At 56.1% G+C, this 19012-nt stretch overlaps 3 protein-coding genes across 5 annotated transcripts in view; all 3 read right to left on the bottom strand.

The window, feature by feature from the left end:
- Window positions 1-270: 270 nt before the first annotated feature.
- Window positions 271-1769, bottom strand: Pnmt (phenylethanolamine N-methyltransferase). Its single transcript, XM_021214088.1, has 3 exons — window positions 1565-1769; window positions 925-1132; window positions 271-796 (listed from the first exon to the last, which is right to left on the bottom strand). The coding sequence occupies exons 1-3, from the start codon at window positions 1767-1769 to the stop codon at window positions 352-354; spliced, it is 858 nt and encodes a 285-aa protein (XP_021069747.1). The 3' UTR covers window positions 271-351.
- A 1661-nt stretch (window positions 1770-3430) lies between these two features.
- Tcap (titin-cap) lies at window positions 3431-4566 on the bottom strand. The gene is made up of 2 exons (XM_021213906.1): window positions 4421-4566; window positions 3431-4232 (listed from the first exon to the last, which is right to left on the bottom strand). Exons 1-2 carry the CDS (start codon window positions 4528-4530, stop codon window positions 3839-3841), a joined length of 504 nt encoding a protein of 167 aa, XP_021069565.1. The 5' UTR covers window positions 4531-4566; the 3' UTR covers window positions 3431-3838.
- A 2136-nt stretch (window positions 4567-6702) lies between these two features.
- The window catches only part of Stard3 (StAR related lipid transfer domain containing 3), a 23494-nt gene continuing 11184 nt past the window's right edge, over window positions 6703-19012 (bottom strand). Inside the window, exons 1-15 of one of the 3 annotated variants that reach the window (XM_029546469.1) lie at window positions 17388-17425; window positions 15275-15547; window positions 12454-12531; window positions 12041-12118; window positions 11867-11920; window positions 11018-11135; window positions 10796-10894; window positions 10522-10577; window positions 10249-10341; window positions 9576-9638; window positions 9364-9459; window positions 8984-9063; window positions 8803-8907; window positions 7733-7826; window positions 6710-7350 (exon numbers count right to left, since the gene is read on the bottom strand). In XM_029546469.1, the coding sequence (XP_029402329.1) occupies window positions 7246-7350; window positions 7733-7826; window positions 8803-8907; window positions 8984-9063; window positions 9364-9459; window positions 9576-9638; window positions 10249-10341; window positions 10522-10577; window positions 10796-10894; window positions 11018-11135; window positions 11867-11920; window positions 12041-12118; window positions 12454-12531; window positions 15275-15496 (1341 nt within the window). In that variant the 5' untranslated portion in view covers window positions 15497-15547; window positions 17388-17425 and the 3' untranslated portion in view covers window positions 6710-7245. Of the gene's footprint in view, window positions 7351-7732; window positions 7827-8802; window positions 8908-8983; window positions 9064-9363; window positions 9460-9575; window positions 9639-10248; window positions 10342-10521; window positions 10578-10795; window positions 10895-11017; window positions 11136-11866; window positions 11921-12040; window positions 12119-12453; window positions 12532-15274; window positions 15548-17383; window positions 17426-19012 lie in introns of those variants that run through there. The other 2 variants (XM_029546470.1, XM_021212012.1) reach the window with 2 other exon arrangements.

Here is a 19012-nt window from a genome sequence, read left to right as displayed (position 1 = left end):
CTCTCCAGCCTTGGTCCTTATTACTCAGGCTCCCTGAGCTTCATTCACATGGGAACAAGCTGGCGGGACCTACTACCCAGCTGAGGCTGGGTGATGAGCCACTAGAACCACACAAGCACCTGGCATGCAGCGGGTGCCATGTGGCCTCCTGAATGTGGCCTTCCTGGGGGGGGGGGCGGGGGTGGACAGGTGGTGTGGAAAGCAGCCTTCACGGAGTCTTCCAGGGAGAAAAGAAAGCTAGGATTGGTTCTTCCAAAGCCAGCACACACAGCAGGGGACTGTTGCTTTATTAGGTTCCCCTTCAGGTGATAAGGAGTTTGGGAGGCACAGGACACCTGGCATATGGGGCCCTCACACCTGCACCTCCATCTTCTGGGCCCAGGCAAAGAAGATACCTTTGACATCATCTACCCCCGTGCGGAGGTGGGCAGGCATGATGTAGGTGCAAAGCTCTCGGACCTCGTAACCACCAAGGATCAGGGCCTTCCTCACCTCCTCCTCTGACACTGGTACCACAGAGAGCCTGGCCTCCCCAGCAAGGTACCAGGACTCCTCCAGGGCCCCAATGAGGAGGAGATGACCCCCGGGCCTCAGCAGTGTGGTGATGTGATGCAAAGCCCGCTGGAAGCTAGCAAGATCCGGGCTCACCGCCTCCAGGCAGAAGGCGGAGACCAAGGCATCAGCAGGCAGCGGGACCAGGCTGGGAGTTCCCAGGGGCTGGGGCTTGTGCACATCGATAGGTAGGACTCGCTTCACCCTCGCTCGAAGCTGGCGTTCTTTCTCCTGCCAGGACTCACTGTACAGGGGGCACAAGGCGGGGCTCAGGACTACCCCAGAGGCTCAGCCCTCTGCAGCACCCCCCCACCCCCCCGCTGCCACCCAGCCACCCACCGCTGCACACGGGGCTGCCAGCCCAGCTCTCACCCCTTGTCCTCAATGAGGCAGGCATGCTGGCTATACACACTCCAGTCAAAGGCTCCTGGCTCCTCTCGCAGCCAGAGTCCCAGCTCTTGCCGGTTGACCTCCAAGAAGTCTGTCATGGTGATGTCCTCAAAGTGGGCACAGGCACTGAGCAGCTGGTATATGGTGGGGCCTGAGCCAATGTCTATGAGAACCCGCCCGGACACCTCACCTGGTGGAGCAGAGGCGGGGATAACAGGTGGCTCCTGCCTTAGCCACCCCTCCCCCTCGTGCTCCCCCACCCCCACCCCTGCACTTCTTCAGGGTAGCGTCATCTGGAGCAAGTACTGTCCTGACAGGACTCCTCTGACTCGGGTCCCACCATTCAGAAACTAGCTCTAGTGGGGGAGATCCCGAGACATCAAGGAATGAGCCCCTCCAACCTCTTCCCCTCTCCTCCATCTCCCTCTCCCCCCCCTCACCTGGCCCCATCTGTCTCTCAATCTTAAACATCCTCCCCTTGAAAGAAAAAGACTCTAAACTGTCGTGTCAGTCTTCCTCAGCGTCCCTAGTCGCTAGGACTACAGGCCCGCTCCTGTCTGTGCTTACTAGACACTTTTCCCTGTGACTTCTGCTCTCTCATGCCTCCGCTTCTGGTGCTCACCTGTGGCAAAGACTTGTGCCATGCAGCGCAGCTTCCAAGGCCCGACGCCATCAGGGTTGCTCAGGTCTCCACGAGGAGGCGCGTAGTTGTTGCGGAGGTAGGCGCGGGGCTCGAAGCGCTGGTAAGCCAAGGCGACAGCTACCTGGCCAGCGTCGGAGTCAGGGTCCATCTCTGCAGCGAGCTTCGGGTCTGAGCCACGGTTCATGCTTCTGTCGAGGCCTCCTCTCCTCCATCCTTTTATCTACCACTGGATCCCCCCCGCCCAGACCCCTCCATCACAGGGGTGGGTGGCTGCTGAAGGATGAGGCGCCTGAGGCCACCACATCTCTGTCACTCCATCCATCTCAGTTAGTGTCTGAGCAACAGACGCGCGGGGGCGTGGGGGGCGCCCTTTAGAACATCGCTCCCGCCCCTTGCTTTACACTTGCTCATCAAACCCTCCACCCTTCCCGGCCCCTGATCGCTCCAGGGTTGCCCTACACCCCCAGTCTCGGTTCCGGCGGTACCCCAGCTCCTCTCCAGTCTCCCACAGACACTTTGCCCAGCATCCCACCCCTTCTCTTTCCCAAGGTCTGAATTAGCCTGTGTTCCCAGTCCCAGCATCCTCCCCAGACCTCCTCCCCTCTCTCGGGGCACCCTTTACAAACCCCCTTTCTTTATAATACCATCCCTACCTCCACACCTCTAACCCATCTCTATCTTGCAGTGCCCCTTCCCTCCTCCAGAAAGGACACTCTGTTCTGGCCTCTATCTTGGGGACCCTGGGTCCTGAGCAGGTCTCTGCCCTGAGCATCGGATAGCAGCAGAGATAAGGGAGGTGAGCGGTACTAATGCTTTTAGCAAGCAGAACATCCGGGCATCCCCTGCGGGCCTCTGGGGCTATGTGCTGCTTATCTGCCCCCTCCCCCCCCCCCGCAAACATGGTTGGTTCAGGATGTTCCTACCAGGTCCGGGACAAAGAGTCAGAGCACGTTCTTGGTACTGCCATGGGGCCAGAGGGGCAGTGCATGCGCACTCTTGGCATTTCGCAGGTACAGTTTTGCAGGTACAGGACATCCCCACGCCCCTACCCTGACCCCAACCCCTCAGTCAACAGTCGTGTCCCCACTAGGGAGATGGCAGGGCCTGGCCTTCAGGCCTTGCTTAGTGCTCCAGGTACCTGGTACATAATCTGCCTGTCTTCCTTCCCATGTTCTCAAAATGGCAAGCTACCCTGGCAACAGCACCCCACCCCAGTCTTCCTAAAGCAGAGACACTTTAAGTCCTAAGAAAGGCCTGTCTTTCTGGGATGGGAGGGTTACTAGCCTCTGCTAAGACAGTCCTGGTCTTCTATCCTGTTCTCCTCTGTGTCCCTTCCTTATCCCACGGGCCTGACACCCAGGCTGCGACGTGGGTCATCACAACAGCTGCAGAGGTCAGACAGGAACTTAAACCCTGTCCTCCCACCCAGGCCAGGGACAGTGGGACACCTGATGCCAGCCAAGGATGGATTCTGTCTGGATCTACAACTGACAGGCCTTAGGGTCACTGACCCCATCCACACCCCAAAGCACAGCCAAGGACGGCCCCGGTGCCAGCCCCTTCCATAACCTCCTCCACAGATATCATTTAAACAAACCCTGAAGCCAGCTGGCCTGCTGGACACGCTCCAGTGCCAGGAACTGGACGTGAAGCCAGGGCTGGGCAGTGGCACAGGAAGGGGAACCAGACAGTCCCCTTGTTTACAGCTCTGCCCCTGTACCCCACCCCTGAGCATGGAGTGTACCCTCTGGTTATGCCAGATTTAACTCCAATGCTTGGCTGTTCCCAGAAGTGCACGGCGGACATTCCTGCCCATCCCCAACCACAAAGAAAGAAAGAAGCGTGGAACATGGCTGAGCATTTATTGCAGTGCTAACAGAGGGTGCTGGGGGCCTGCCCGCTTCCACCCTCCTCACATCCCCCTCCTTTCCAGAGCGTTGCACATCCTTCTCCTACTCCATCTGTTACTAAACAGGCCGTTTCCAGGGGCCTCTCCTCTCACCAGTATCTCTTGTCCCTTCTTCTGGGGCTGAGGGTGCTCAGCTCTCCACTCTTAGTGCCCACCATCCTCGCTCCACTCCCTGTGGGGACTCAGGACACCTAGGCATCCTGGCCTCGGGCTCCCGCCTCCCATAGCCCCCACCTCTGGGCAAACTACAAAGCAGCCACTGCCAGCAGCTCTCCTCCATTGTCCTAGCCAGGAAGTGCCCAGCCTGAGACAGACACAGTGGAGTCTGAGTCACACAGTCCATCTCAGCCTCTCTGAGCTTCCTGAGACATGGATCGAGACAGGGTACGGCGCAGGGGCCCGGGTTTGCTGACTGGCACCACGGGGGGAAGCTGCTTGGTGATCTCAGCCACGTCCTGCCGCTCCACGCACTGGCCGCCCAGGGCTGTCTCCAGGGCCAGCAGCTCCCGAAGCTGGATGGGGGTCTCCTCGCGCTCCTCCTTGGAGGCCCCCACCTTGGTGGGCGTGAAGATGGGCAGGGGCAGCACCCGCTGGTACGGCAGCTGGTATTCCTGCAGCCCACGGCCAAGGATACCCAGGCGCATCACCAGCCATGGTGAGCGCTGTACCACCGCCTGACACCGTCCCTGCCGGTGATAGGTCTCGTGCCTCTGTGTATCCTCCTCATGCAGGGAGCATCTGAAAGTGGAAGGAGACAAAAGTGGTGAACTGAGGGCAGCTCTTCTCTGTCTTGGGCTAAGTGGGGTCTCCCTGGGATGGTTAGATCCCTGGAGCAGGGGAGGGGCCCCCAGAAACTTCAGGGACTCTGATATGTAGCAGGTGCTTTGGGGGAGCAGAGGCAGAACTTCCAGATGGTTCACACTCACCCCTCTTCCGGCCGAGTAGACAGAGTCAGGTCTTTCCACTCGGCCCAGAAGGCTTCTCTGCGTTCCTGGTTCTCCTCAGACACTTGGCAGCTCAGCTCTGAAGTGGCCATGATTTCTGATTGCTCCCTCTGCTATGCCCTGCTCCTCCGGAGCCCTTTAAATAGCCCCTTCTTCCCCCTCTCCCCCCTTCTCCAGGGGCTATTTTCAGCCCCTCTGGCGTCAGATGCTATAAGCAGAGCCAAGACTCACTGGTGGTGGTGGGGCTCTGAGTCCAGGGCGGGGGGGGGGGGTTGGGGTACTCAGATTCTGGTTGCTCCCAGGTCAGAGTTCAGCTTTCAAAGCCTACAAGATGCTCTGTTGGGGGCCTGGGTTCTCAGAGTAGCACCTCCGGGTGTCCAGCATGCTGCAAACACCACCTCGGACCAGGCACATGGCCAGCCTCGTGCCACCTTGGCACTGTCTTCCTCCGCTCCCCCCTTGCCCAAGGAGGACAGCAGCTCGTCTGTAAACAGAACAGGAGAAGCAGGAACTGATGCCCCCCTCGCTCTGCCCCATGGCTGCCCGGATCATCTCCCCTTCCTGAGCTCAAGGGCACATACCATAGTGAGGTCCCTTGACCAGAGGATTACATAACCGAGTCTTCAGGTCGCCTGTACAGAAAGCTTAGTTCCTAACCAGCAACACACCAGCAGGGGAGAAGACATGTCTGCCACACCCAACCGCTGGGTATGAGTCTGGGCACTTTCATTCCCCAGGGCCAATCATTAGAGAAGCGCTCTCCTAAATCCCTTCCCATTTGCTTGCATGGAGAGAAACACTGTGGGACAGAAACAGAGAAAGCCCATTGGACAGGGTTAGGAGACCCAGACTGGCCTAATATTCATGGAGCAGCCGCTGCCCCTTTCCAAGTCTCCCTTTATCAGCTTTTCTTTCTTTCTCTTTCTTTCTTCCTTCCTTCTTGTCTTTCTTTCTTTTTTTAAAAGATTTTATTTAATTAGAGTATATGAGTACACTGTCATGTCTTCAGACACACCAGAAGAGGGAATCAGATCCCATGTGGTTGCTGGGAATTGAACTCCGGACTTCTGGAAGAGCAGTCAGTGCTCTGAACTGCTGAGCCATCTCTCCAGCCCCTTGTCTGCTTTTCTTTTGGTTTTTGTTTGTTTGTTTTTTGTTGTTTTTGGTTTTTTTTCGAGACAGGGTTTCTCTGTATAGCCCTGGCTGTCCTGGAACTCACTCTGTAGACAAGGCTGGCCTCGAACTCAGAAATCTGCCTGCCTCTGTTATCTGCTTTTCTAGCTAAAGTGGAATGAACTCTGGGACTGGGCAGTTCCACTGCTTTACCTGGGAGACTAGTGCTCTCCCTCTCCCTCTCCCTCTCCCTCTCCCTCTCCCTCTCCCTCCCCCTCCCCCCACCCCCTGCCCCTTTCCCCCAGCCTTGCCTCCTTGCCCACCAGCTTCTCATACCATGAATTACATTCTGGGTGCTTGAGGGATCTCATGAAATGGAGGCTCAAGGAAGGGTTGCCTGGGGTCTTGCACTTAGCCAAGACCAAGAAAAACCTACCTGGCTCCAAGCTAACACTCCTTCAGAAGCCTGTATGGACAGACGGGAGGAAGGAGAGGGGACCTGACCAGCCCAGCCCTGGAACCTAGCCTTCAAGTTGCTTCCAGTGTGAGGACAGTTGGGGCACAGGGTCAAGGTGAGCCTTGTAGACTCAGGGTCTGTGTCTGGGGTACCACAGGTACCTCTGTAACCCTGAAGCCCAGGTGCCGCCTTCAGGCCAGCTGTGGTTCAGTGGGCATCTTGCCAACCTCCAGCTGCATACAGACCTGAGCCCGGGACATCGCAGTAGAACCTTTCAGGAAAGGGGAACCTAGAAACTGCTCATCCTGGGTGCTGGTGAGGGGCTGGGTACTGGTGAGGAGCTGGGTGCTGGTGAGGGGCTGGGTGCTGGTGAGGGGCTGGGTGCTGGTGAGGGGCTGGGTGCTGGTGAGGGGCTGGGTGCTGGTGAGGGGCTGGGTGCTGGTGAGGGACTGGGTGGTGTTTCTGTCGAGGGCTACCAGGCTCAGCCTTGCAGTGAAGATCCCACCGAGGCCTCACAGCAAGCAATGCTTTTTCTTTGTTTGAATAAATTTTATTTTTTGAGTAGACAAGAATCTACCTGAGCAGTCCTGGCTGATCTGGAAATTACTATATAGATCAAGCCAGCCTCAAACTCCAAGATCTACCTGCCTTTGCCTCCCAAGTGCTGGGATTAAAAGAATGCACCATCACACCCTGCGTTTTTATTTTTTATTTCATGTTTTTAATTGGCTCAAATCATTACAAAGGTCCCCAAGAAAGCCTTCGTAGAGGGTAAGGGCGTGGAGAGGCAGGAGTGCAGTGTTGTCCCCTGCCTTGCATCCCCACGATGTGTATAGAATAGGGTCACAGACCCCTTCACTAATGGTACAAAACTTAAGAGAGCTCCCTCACCTTCACCCTGGCAATAGGATGCTCTCCTGGCCCACCCAAGCCCAGGTCTAAGATGCCTGGTGAGGTGTGGCAGACAGTCTCCTCCAGAAGTCAGCATGGGCGAGACAGTCCCGGCTCCTTCAGTCTGGGAAACCCCAAGTCCAGGTACTGAACCCCACAACTGCTCAGGACCCTGTCCCTAGGCAGCATGGCTTAGTGGAATACTACAGCCAGGGAATGAGGTGCCACCTGCTGCTTAGCACAAAGTCCTTCATGAGCAGCAGGAAAGCCAAACAGTCTCACTTTCTGGCTCCAGAGGCGAGGCGGTGGACAGAACCCTGGCCCGCAGGGTGGCGCGGGACCATGCTCAAGCTCGGGCCCCCAGCTCTCCAACGCGCTGCCGCAGGTGAAAGGCAAATTCAAACATGGTGGCCCCAAGGCTCTGGTGGATAAGGTACCGAGGCAGGCGGCCCTGGGGAAGGCAGGAGAAAGTCACATCACGGCTCACCTTCAGCAGGGTCTCTTAGCAGCCCGCATTAGTAGGGGTATTCTGGAATCTGCCTGGGCTCCCCTCTCCCCCTGTTCCTGGAGGGAGGAACATGTTGTATGCAGGTCTTGGCACCAGTCACACAAACAGACTGGCAGCCAACCATCCCTCCTGGGGCCTTAGGAATCAGAATGAGAAAGGGGGTCACGTGTCTCCCACAATTCAAGGCTAGAAGGCCACCTGGACCTTGCCACCAATCCAGTCTAGGAGACTAAAGTTGGGGGTTCGTGAGGAAGGCAGAGAGGAGCCACGTTTACACACAACCAGACTCCATTCCCCAGCACGCTGCTTCCTGCCATGGCCTCACCTTGAGATCTGTGTTAAGAATCCAGACGAAGGTGCAGACCCGGGGGTTGTTGGCTGACTTGAGCACAATGAAGCCTCCGGGGCCATTCTCCCCCCTAAGAAGAGAAATACACATGGGAGGCCTGCTGAACCAAGCAAGTCCCCGGCCGTCCTCACCGCCACTCTTGGCCCAGCTGGACTGTGGTGGAGGGGCAGCCTAGGAACCTACCTCCCTGCCTGAGCCTGGCCCAGAGCCGGTGCCAGGGGTTGCAGGACCTGCCCTCTACCCCCACTCGACCTGCCTACCCAAGCCTGCTGGCCCCACACTCGCCCCACAGTGGCAGGGAGTTCACTTCCAACCAGTCCTTATCTGCTAGGCACGGACGTGTCCAATAAGCTGTAACTGGGAGCCAGGGGCCTAGGCTGGTACTTTCCGTCACCCGCATCCAGCATCATGGCCTCTAGAAGAGGGCGTCTTTTCAGGAGGCAGCAGGCCCACAGGCAGTTCACCTCCCATGGCCTTTCTGCTGAGCACGCTTAAGCCACAGATGAAGAGGTGACACAGAGGACACAGCCTGCCAATCTCCTGGCAAGGCCAGGCCACTACAGCCAAGGCAGAGAGCCCTAATCTCAACTTCTTGAAAAGTCCCCACCTCTTGGGGACGTAAGATCTACCTGGCCCAGCACTGCAACCTCGACCAGCCAGGAGGAATGCTAGAGTCCCCTCCCACCTTCCACAAGCAAGAGCCTAAATTCCACTCCCCCTCATCCACACAAGCGAGGCAGTGAGAACGGGGAGGGGGAAGGTGAACTACCTTGATTGAACCCCAGAACTCAGAACCCAGCGCCACAGCCACTCCCAAGCCCGTTCCTGGGGCTATCCCGGCCAGCTGCCCACTCACACCCCCCCTCAGCCTCGGGGGATGGTGGCAAAGTGCCAGGCAGGACTTGGCAGGGTTAGGCTGGGATGGACAAGGCCTGGTAAGCAGGGACTAGAACAGGGCTTCAGCCTCAGTGTGGGGGCCAGGAGGGTTGTTCAGCTGTACAGACTGTACCCGGAGTTCTTTGCAGCTTTAGGGAGGCCAGACTCACCTGACGTATTTGTGCGTGGGGGGCTTGGAGCAGTGTGTGGTGGCAATGCCGGATGACAGGTATCGGTCTCTGCGCCGCTCAATCCGTCGGACATTCACAAAGTCCCTGGGGGTAAGGCAGGTTAGAACAGGCGTCCTGAGTGTGGGAGGTGTGACCGAGGGGAGAGGGCCTGGGTGCTCACCTGGGGGACACAACGCCACCTGCAGCTCCGGATGACACATCATAGGAGACAAGGGTGTTGTCCTCCACCCGCTGTAGGATCTAAAGATCAACCAGGGAGGTCTGAGGAGCAGGGGAGCCCTGCATTGCCCCGGCACCTCAGGAACTCCTGACTAGCCTCCTCTCAGCTGGGGACACTGTACTAAGAGCTGCTGCTCCCTGCAGGTCCAGGGCTGAGTACAAGGTAAGCACTCTGAGCCTTCTTGCCTCTTGGGGCAACCACAGTGGCACCTACTTTACAAGGAGAAGCTAGAGAATCTCTGCAGGAAAACCGTTACAGGAAGGCATGACTGGGCCTGATCCATGTGCGAAGAGGTGGCAGGCGGGACCTGGGTGGCTCACCTGGCAGGCAGTCACCGTCTTGTTCCACAGCACCATCCTCTCGGGCTGCAGGATCACTTCCTGGTACACCAGCTCAGCAGGACAGGGCAGGAAGGCCTGTGGGAGGGGGTCAAGGCTGAGTGACGCCAGAAAAGAAACCGCCACTGGTGGGAAGACTGGGCAGGAGCCCTTCAGATGGAGGAGGTGTCTCTGGGATCCCCTTCTCCACTCACCTTCAAGATGAAGGTCTTGCCATGGAAGGGAACTTCAATGGTGTACACAGTATCCCCATACTCCTGTGGCAAGGACAGAGGGGGACAGGGAGGAGGGTGGAGGACACCGGCGGGCAAGCTCCCGAGTCTAGGGACATCTTCGCAGCATTTAGAACACGGCTGTTCTGGCAAGCGGGGGCACGTGCAGAGACCAGCTCTGCGTTCACGTTGAAAGGCAGGAGCTCAGCTGTGACTGCAGCCGTGAGAAACCAGAACCGCAGCTCCAGGCTGCCAAGGGCTGCCAGGGGCACTGGCCAGCAAGGACCCGGGCATGCGTCCCTGCTTCCCTGGCTCCCTGCAATCTCTTTTAGATAACATTGCTTTGATCATGAACCAAAATACCACACACAGGACAGAGGTTGGCTTCCCCTCAGAGCCTGAATCCCAGGGGTCCAACAGCAGCGAGGTGAGGCCTGGGCTATGGAAAACGGGGGCAGAGTCCAGTCCAGCTCGGCCTCCTGCTGAGCGGCTGACCCCAGGCTCTAGCTAGCTCCAATTCTGTACCCCATCACCTCCCTGGGGCGGGGATAGGGTTCCAGGTTACTCGGCCCTCAGGTTCACTTCTCGGGGCTCAGGAAAGGGGTGAAGACTCCCACCACACGCAGCTAAGCCAGGTTGGGCGGGGGCTCCTTACGTTACTCCTCTCGAACTTCCAGTTCTCCTCCTGGGCCAGGATCTGATCCACCACTGCAGTAGCTTCCTTTCCCTGCTGGATGTACTCCCGCTCCTGCGCAGGGGGCAGGAAGAGGTCAGCGGGGACCTGTGCTCTCCTTGCTCCAAGCCTGTTCTCGCCCCACACATCCCACCACCCTTGCAGAGACCAGCTCGGCTGTGCGTGGGGTCCAGCTTGCACCCGGCCCAGCACTGACCCATTCCAAGGGGAGGGTAGGGGTGGGCAGGGAAGTACCTGGGCAGAGAAACTTTTCTTCCCAGTGACTTCCTCATCTGATTCATTGTCAGACCCTGTTGAAAACAGGAGCAGATGACAAGGGGTGGGGAGCGAGAGTAGGAGGTGGTGGGGTTCACAGATGAGTGCAAGAATGTGGGGGCTGAGCATGTGTGGGAGAGGGTTGCTGGCTTTCCCCAGGGAGCCTGAGAAGGAACAGAAAGAACAGCCCCAGCCTACCTGGCTCCCCACCCAGCTCCTCCCTGAAGGCAGCTCTCTACCCAGCAGCACTCACCTGCAAAGGATTCTGGGGGAGAGTAGAACTGGCCCTCAGACAAAGCACTGGAGAACAGCAGGGGTCCATGGGCAGCAGCAGCCTGGGCAGCAAGGTACCCTGTGGGAGGAGACCCGGGCAGCGGGCAGCCGTTATCCCAGTCCAAGAGGTCCCCGCCTTGGGCTCAGAGGGGCTGCTAACGTGGGGAACCCAGGTCACCCAGGCCCGAACCCCGAGACTCACATCTCTCCTCTTCAGCCTCCTGGGGTAAGACTTTGAAATCAAGGAACCAGGTCTCCAGCCAGGCCAGGACGAAAGAGACGATGGGGAGCAGGTACCCAAATGCCCCTTTGCTGAGCAACTGAGACAGAAGAGAATACTGAATCCACGGCAATGGTTACCCCAAATCTAGAGCCCTCCCCAGAGGCCACCAGCTCTGGCCAGCCAGACTAGATATACCCTATTCCTGGTGCCAGCTGTTTAGGGACCAGCTATGTATGACACATGACTCTAAGATGAATTATGTCTGTGACAGGAATCGCAGGGGGCTTGCCTAACATGTGCAAAGCCCTGGGTTCCGTCCCCGGCACTTATAAATCAGCACAGCGGCACATTCTTGTAATCCCAGACTGGGTGGCAGAGGCAGAAGCATCAGAAGTTCATGGTTACCAGCATACGAAAGCCTGGTTTAATGAGAAAGAGAGCCACGAGTGGTGGTGCGTTGGGAGGCAGAGGCAGGAAGACCTCTGTGAGTTGGAGGCCAGCCTGTCTACACAGTAAGTTCCAGGCCAGTCAAGGGCTACAGTCCCTGTCTCCAAATGGGAGAGGGAGAGGTAGAGGAGGGAGAGGGAGAGGGAGAGGGAGAGGGAGAGGGAGAGATATATAGATTAGGTAGAGGTATAGATATAGAATTATTGACCCTTAGGGTTACAGGGGTATAAATTAGGGAAGCCAGTAAGGATGACTCATTGCAAATAATAAGAGATTCCCCTCTCTCCAACATAGCAGGGGCAGACCCCCCACACCCTTCAGAAGAGAATCCCTCCCTCGGGCTGGATGCCAATCAGACCAGCTAGGTCCTGAGCCACTGACCTCAGAAAGGATGACCTTGACAATGAGGAATGCGCTGGACACCAGTGTGGTGACCTGCCGGGCAAGAAGTGGGGGAGGAGGGAAGGCGGAGGCTGGGGACAGCGTCCTCTGCACGCACCCTCACACCAGTCCCGACCAGGGAAGGCCTCGGAGTTGCCGCAGGTGGCACCTTACCGCAATCACCCACCAGTGCTGGAGCCGGAGCACAGCATAGCCCAGGAGCAGCCCAGAGAAGCGGAAGAAAGCCAGAACCTGGTGTGGGGAGGGGAGAACATCAGAGGCCGCCTGGCTTCCCCAGCCCTACCGCAGGGGGCTTCCTGCCACTCCTGACTCCCACAAGAGTAACCGCACGTTGGGTAAGGACAGGGCTCAGGGTCTCCTTGGCAGAAACTGTATGTAACTGCCACAAAGTCTTTATCTCCCTGCCCCTACCTTGGGCTCTCTGAAGGTGGGGCCCACTTGGGAGCTCTGTGAAGACTGAGGGCTGCCAGAGGATGAGCTGATTCCCCCCTACCAGAACAGATGTGGGATGGAGAAGGAAAACCCAGAGGAAGGTGCTCTGCTGCGCTTGCTGGGAGCTCACTCACAAAGATGTCGAAGAACGAGCTCTGGAAGCTGTAGTGGATCACTTCCTGCTCCAAGTTCTTCCGGATGCCAGTGTTGGTCTGCAGAGGAAGACAGGAAGGGCTCTGAGGGCAGGCGTGACCTGAAGGATGCCCCTCCTCCAGCGACAGAGGAGCCCCTGCCAAGGGCATTCATCTGGAGGAGAGTTAGAAATGACAAGCGGCCACCAAGAGGGCTCATGAATCAACAAGGGAACTGGGCCAGCAGCCCAAGACCTCAGACACCAGTCTGGTTCCCCAAGGACCCAGGCAGCCCACACAGGCCAGACTGAGTTCAAGTATACTGTCCAGGAGGGTCCAGGCCCGGAGATTTGTGAGCTGTGCCCAGGCAGAGCTGGTACATGGATCCTGGAGACTGCCTGTTCTATAATCTCATTTCTCTCCCCACACTCTGGTTCTCCATCTTGCCAGCCACCATCCGAGTGGGACGAGGGGGGCTGGGTAGGTAGTGGTGTCAGACAGAGCCCCAGGTGGCAAATCAATCAATTAGGTTTGAGCCTAATGAGTGAGATCCATCACAGCCCTGCTGCTGCTGCTGCAGAGCCTCGCACGAGAGCCTCGCACGAGAGCCTCGCACGAGGGGCCCGGCTGGCATGAAAAGTCAGCCCTGCACTGCTTGCTGTGTCCCTGCCCAGCCTGCCATGGACTGTCACCAAGACACTTAACACCTTAGCTCAGAGGCCAATGTCCAGGGATTGGAGAGACAGGGGGGTCTGGACAGAGTCCAAAAACCAGACTGTATCTCAACTCCTCAGAGGGGAACGGAGATCCCAGCCCCTGGGGAGAGGGGAGGATTTTGGTAATGGAGCCCCAAAAGACCCTTTAACAATCAGCTGGTCTCAGGGCTTCCTACTCTGGCAGGTCATCTGGATTTTGGAGTGATTTCTTGGAGGAGTTTCTCTGATACAGGGTCTCCTTTAGTCCAAGCTGGATTCTAGCTCACTATGTAGGCAAGGGTGACTTTGAAATTCTAGTCTTCCTGCCTCTACCTCCCAAATACTAGCATTACAGATGTGTGTCACACCCGGCTTGGGGCCACATGTTAAAAGCTCAGGCCACTGAGCTTGGATCTTGGGGTGAGCCAGTACTAGAAACCTTTAAAAACTCCTAACTGGGACAAATGAGATGGTTCTGTTAGTAAAGGTGCTTGCTGCCAGGGGTGCACATGAATCTCACTATCTACACTTCACCCACCTCATAAGGAGATGGAAAAAGAGAACTGACTCTCTAAGGCATGTGCTCCCCAACACACAAACACATACACACACAATACACACATGCATACACATACATACACACATACACACACATGCATACACCACACACACACACACACACATTCTCTCTCTGTCTTCCTCTTCCTCCTCCTCTCCTCTCCTCTCCTCTCCTCTCCTCTCCTCTCACCAAAATAAGAAAATAAAACAAAAAGGCTGAAATTATAACATTTTCAGCCAGGGCTATGCACGCACCCTGTCTCCCTTTGTCTGCCAAGTGGAATGTTGCACTGCCTCTGCTAGGAGTTAAACCTAGTACTCGGAGACTCTTCCTCCAGAAGGCAGTTTGTTTGTGGGCTATGTTCTATCACTTTGCACGAACTCTCAGGGATGCATGATGACTTCTGAGCAATCACAGCTGTCAGCCAAAGAATTTCAAAAGCAAAATTATCAACATTTCCCCACGTCTTCTCTGGTTATAAAATATGTATTCAGTTAGGGGTGTGGGTGAGACGCAGGGTGGCTCGGATGCTAGTCGGGACCTTCCAAAGGAAGACACCATAGGGCCTTGGGAGCTCAGACGTTTACCAGTAAGATGACCCAATGCCCTCTTCTCTGGTGCCTGCATCACCCCAAGGGTACCCATTCATCTCAGATACACACAAGTGCTCACCCACCCTCGGAGCCCTTCCTCACCCCTCCAGCTCAACATGACCAGAGCCAAATTTACTTCTTGTCCATCTTGCTGTTAACTAACCCCTTTCTCAAACTATTCATTGATATCAAGAAAGGCCAAGCTTGGAACCTGGAAAAAGGACCTTTGACTCTGACGGGGGGTGGGGGCACTGAGGACTGAGATCCCATGGCTAACAGAGAGGACACTGAGGCAGGCCCAGGTCTGGGACATCCTGCTCGGGGATCCCTGACTTTATGAGTGCTGAGGCTTGGACAGATCAGAGCCATGGGTGTGGATGCTAAGCTGTGAGATGGGTGTGGATGCTAAGCTGTGAGATGGGTGTGGATGCTAAGCTGTGAGACAGCTTCCTCTCTAGGCTATCAGGCAGCAGTCCCCAAAACCACGGCCACCCACCAAGAACTGAAGTTTTGCCCCACATTTTTGCTTTGGCATAGCACCTGGGACACAGAAGGGCCTCAAAACATGTTTGCTGAATAAATGGATGCGCCAGAGAGCAGAGAGAGAGAGAGCAGAGAGAGAGAGAGAGAGAGAGAGAGAGAGAGAGAGAGAGAGAGAGAGAGAGAGAGAAGGCAAAAATGTTCCCATCCCAGCCATAGGTGCTCCTCCTCCTGTTTGCAGAGTCCCCACTAGGGGGCAGTATGGTGCACAGGCTAAAAGCTCAGCTTAGGAGCTAGAGATCTGTTCAGCTAGGCTCCTTCAGGTTCTTGGGAGCCTAGGACAAATGACAACCCCTGGCCCCTTACCCTCAGACCCTGTTATCTCTCTTTATGTGGAAGGTAAATACGGCCATTATCACTTCCCATTCTTCCATGTGGCAAGTGGGTGAACTAAGAACCAGGGGCCCATCTCCCCCACAATGTGGGCCCCCACTCACATTTAGCTCGATGATCCAGAGGAGGGAGATGAAAAGCAGGTCGAAGGTAACGAAAAGGCAGAAGGTGCGGCGGACGTCAGAGATGGCCCTGCGCTTCTCCAGAGGCGGTGGGATGAAGTGTGAGGAGAGGCTCTGGCTGTGGGACAGTGAGGTGCCCAGGGAGGCCAGGGCAGGCAGACTGCGCTCCAAGTCACAGGCCAGATCACCAGGCCGCTTGCTCATCCTGGTGGGCCCCCACGTTGAAGTGGAGACAATGGGGCCTCAGCGGCAGGGCTGGGGGAAAGAGTGAAGTGGCTGTCAGGGTCCCAGGAATGTCACCACCCCCAGGTACCCCTGCCCTACACCAAAGCCCGCAGCTCTGTGTAAGTCCCCTCAAGTACCAGGCTTCACTAGCTGGCAAGACTTGAGTGCACACACACACACACACACACACACACACACACCACCTGCTCTGTCTTGCAGCTAGTAGGTTCTGGGATCCCCAAGCGGGGGTGGGGGGGCACTTACTGGCTTCTGAATCTTGGGAACGCAGCCTGTCCCCACACAGAATGAGGCTAGCCTCGGGTCCCGTCAACAGCCTTCAACAGCCTTTGGCCTGCCTCCGCCCCCACCCCCACCCCCATGAGAAGAGGGCCCCAGGCTCTGTTCTTTGTTTTCAAGCACAAAGCAAATTCCCTCCCAGCAGCCAGCCAGCCCCTCCACCCCTAATCCACGGCAACTGGGAGGGGCTCTAGAGCAGTGTCTTGGTGTGCCTGGATGACAGACAGCTTGCCCCCCCCAACAGCCCATTCTAGCCCCAACTACTATCAACTCTTCATGTTCATCAACCCCTTCTTCACAAGGGAAGCTTCCAAGGCAGGAACCTGCCATCCCCCCACCTCCTACCCTCTCTCAGCTCCCCCAAGTCCCGGCAGAGGGGTGAGGCAGGGTAGGCACTGTGCCAGCTTCTAGCTGGGCAGCTCCCTGGTCCTGACTTAGCAGACACTTGTGTCTTCAGTCAGGTCCCTCCATCCCACTGGATGGTATCAAGGGTAGGCATAGGGCTTTGACTGACTTGGTCACTGCTGTCGCCCATGAGCCTGACACTTCCCGTGGCACACAGCAGGTGTTCCATAACAGACTGTTGGATATGTGAACACCCCAGCAGGTCTCTTGGCCCTCGGTTCCATGAGGCACAGCAGAGAAAAATGGGACAAAGCCTGCCACCGCCAAGGCTAACAAACCCACTGTTGCTGCCCAGCGTCCACATGGCCAAGGCTAACCCACTGTTGTTGCCCAAGCAGGACAGGATGGATCTTCACACAGGTGAGACAGCCAAAGCTCTGGGGCGAGGAGACTGATCTAGCCCTGAACATCCTGTGCAACACTGGGACTCTAGTGGAGTACAAAGGCAAAGTGAGCCTGAGGGTCCTGTGTCCTATGCCTAGGGTCCCTGCTGCAACAATCTGCCGAGCTACAAGGGACACCGACCCCTGGGTGAGAGGAAGGAAGGCCAGAGATTGGCCAGCTCCAGCATGCATTAACACAGCATCTTGGCACTTGGTGGGGGTGGGGAGGTGGCTAGTGAAGGGGACGCCTGTCCCTGATTGGCAGGGAGGATGGAGCACCCTCCTTTCGGATGTTGATGTTGACCTGTAAAACCTCTTTTCTGTCTGCCACCTTTCCGGTCCTTAACCTACCAAGTCCTAAAGGGACCTGGTTTGTGGCCAGCGGAAGGTCCATCCCTCTGCCTCTGAGTGAATCCCACAAATAGAGGCAGAGAGTACTCTCAATAGAGAACCCAAAGCCACCTCCCAGACCCAAGGACTCCCCTGTACCTGACCCCCTAGGTGCACCAGGGGACAGCTGGGTCTGGCTCCAGAAGATGGAGCCACCAGCAGAGGGGATGTGACAGGCCAGGGGCAGCTGGACTCTCCACATCTACCAGCAGCTTGAGGTCAGACCACAGACGCAGCACAACCATCCCTCACTGTGACAAGCTCCAGGGCTGGTGACATTTCCTGCGTCCTCCCTCCATCTCCTCCTGTCTCTTTCTTGTCTGTATTTCGGAGTGGCTTAGAATTCACTTTTATTTCTCTCTCTTTTGTTTTTTCTCTCCCTGATGCTTACTTGCCTCTTTGTTTGAAGTCAGGGTCTCATGTAGCCCAGGTCTATGGAGCCAAGGACAGTCTTGAACTTCTGATCTTCCTGCCACCTTCTGAGAGCTGGGAATTGAAACAGGGTTTAGCATGTGCTGGAGAAAAAACACTCTGCTAGCTGAGGTGTACCCTCAGCCCAGCTTGTATGAAAAAGAAACCTGAACCGTGCAGGGTGATGTGTGCCTATAATCCAACAGGAAAGTCGATGAGTTCAAGGCCAGCCTGGGACACATAGGGAGATCAAGCCTCCCCCTCATCTGCTTCACAAAAACCCAAACCCAGAACAACTCTCCATAGGAACCTGGGGTGCGGATGTAACCCAGAAATAGAACCCCTGACTAGCATGTGCAAGAACCCCAGAGTTTAACCCCTAGCAACACCAGGAAGGGAAGAGAAAAAAAAGAAAACAAAACAAACAAGTTTCTAAAATATAGAACGATCATGCCCTCCCCTGCTTCCAGAGTCTAGAAGTCTGAAATGGAGGTGCCAGCAGGGCCGTCTGCAGTGCTTGGCTCCCATGCTTCTGGTGGTGCACAGCAATCTGGCATTCCTTGGCTCTACAACTCCGCCTGTCTCTGCCACACTCTCACAAAGCACTCTCCCTGGCTCTGTCATCTTAGAAGGACACTAGTCACACAGAACTGGTCTTTTTAGATTAGGACCTATTGGCTCCTGGGCAATTGCATCTCATCTGTGATGACCCTGGTTCTAGATAAAGCCACACCCTGAAGCACAGGAGTGTTAGAAGTCCAACACAATCTATAAACATACCCTGTTTTTAAAATTATTACTGTAATGTATATGGGGGTTCTGCCTGCATGTATGGCTGTGTCTCACATGAGTGTCTAGAGCCCACGGAGGCCAGAAGAGGGTGTCAGATCCCTTGGAACTGAGGTCGTGAGCTGCCATGTGTGGATTCTGGGAATTGAACCCAGATCCTCCTTTTTTTTTAAAAAAAAAAAAGACAGTGTCTCACTATGTAGCTTTGGCTGTCTTAGAGTTTACTATGTTGACCAGGCTGGCCTTGAACTCACAGAGACCCTCCTGCCTCTCCTTCCAAGTGCTGGTATAAAGGTGTGCTCCACTACCCTTGCCATGAACCCGGGTCCTCTAGAAGAGGAGACAATGCTTTTCGCCACTGACACATCTCTCAGCTTATTAATTCTTTTGGGTGTGCACGTCCGCGTGTTCATGGGGAACACATGTGTTATAGCATGTCTGCAAGGTCAGAGAATAACTAGTAGAAGTTGGTTCTCTCCTCTTACCATATGGGGCCCTAGTGATGGAACTCAGGTCCTCAGGCTTGGCAGCAAGCTCTTTTAACAAGAGCCCTATCTTGTTTTTAAAGACAGGGGTTCATGTATCTAAGAACTTGCCTTGAACTATGTATGTAGCTAAGGATGCCTTTGAATTTCTGATCCTCGTGCCCTCGCCGGCTAGATTAGTTGTGCACACCGCCACGAATGCATGTGGTGATGGGGGTTGGATGCACTCTATGCAAGGACCCTGCAGCTAAGCTACAGCCCGTCACGTCCATCTTGACAAAGGAGCTCACCTGCAGCTAAGCTACAGCCCGTCACGTCCATCTTGACAAAGGAGC

This window comes from Mus pahari, chromosome 14 (assembly GCF_900095145.1).
Source record: "Mus pahari chromosome 14, PAHARI_EIJ_v1.1, whole genome shotgun sequence".
Lineage (NCBI taxonomy): Eukaryota > Metazoa > Chordata > Mammalia > Rodentia > Muridae > Mus > Mus pahari.
This window is presented reverse-complemented; position numbering and strand designations above follow the sequence as displayed.

Excerpts from the sequence above, each read along its gene's own strand:
- Pnmt (XM_021214088.1), bottom strand. The coding sequence starts at position 1,769 with ATGAACCGTGGCTCAGACCCGAAGCTCGCTGCAGAGATGGACCCTGAC. Across the intron at positions 1,133-1,564 it reads GGCACAAGTCTTTGCCACAG|GTGAGGTGTCCGGGCGGGTT; the intron begins GTGAGCACCAGA and ends CTGCTCCACCAG. Across the intron at positions 797-924 it reads TGCCTCATTGAGGACAAGGG|TGAGTCCTGGCAGGAGAAAG; the intron begins GTGAGAGCTGGG and ends CCCCCTGTACAG.
- Tcap (XM_021213906.1), bottom strand. The coding sequence starts at position 4,530 with ATGGCCACTTCAGAGCTGAGCTGCCAAGTGTCTGAGGAGAACCAGGAA. Across the intron at positions 4,233-4,420 it reads TCTACTCGGCCGGAAGAGGG|ATGCTCCCTGCATGAGGAGG; the intron begins GTGAGTGTGAAC and ends TTCCACTTTCAG.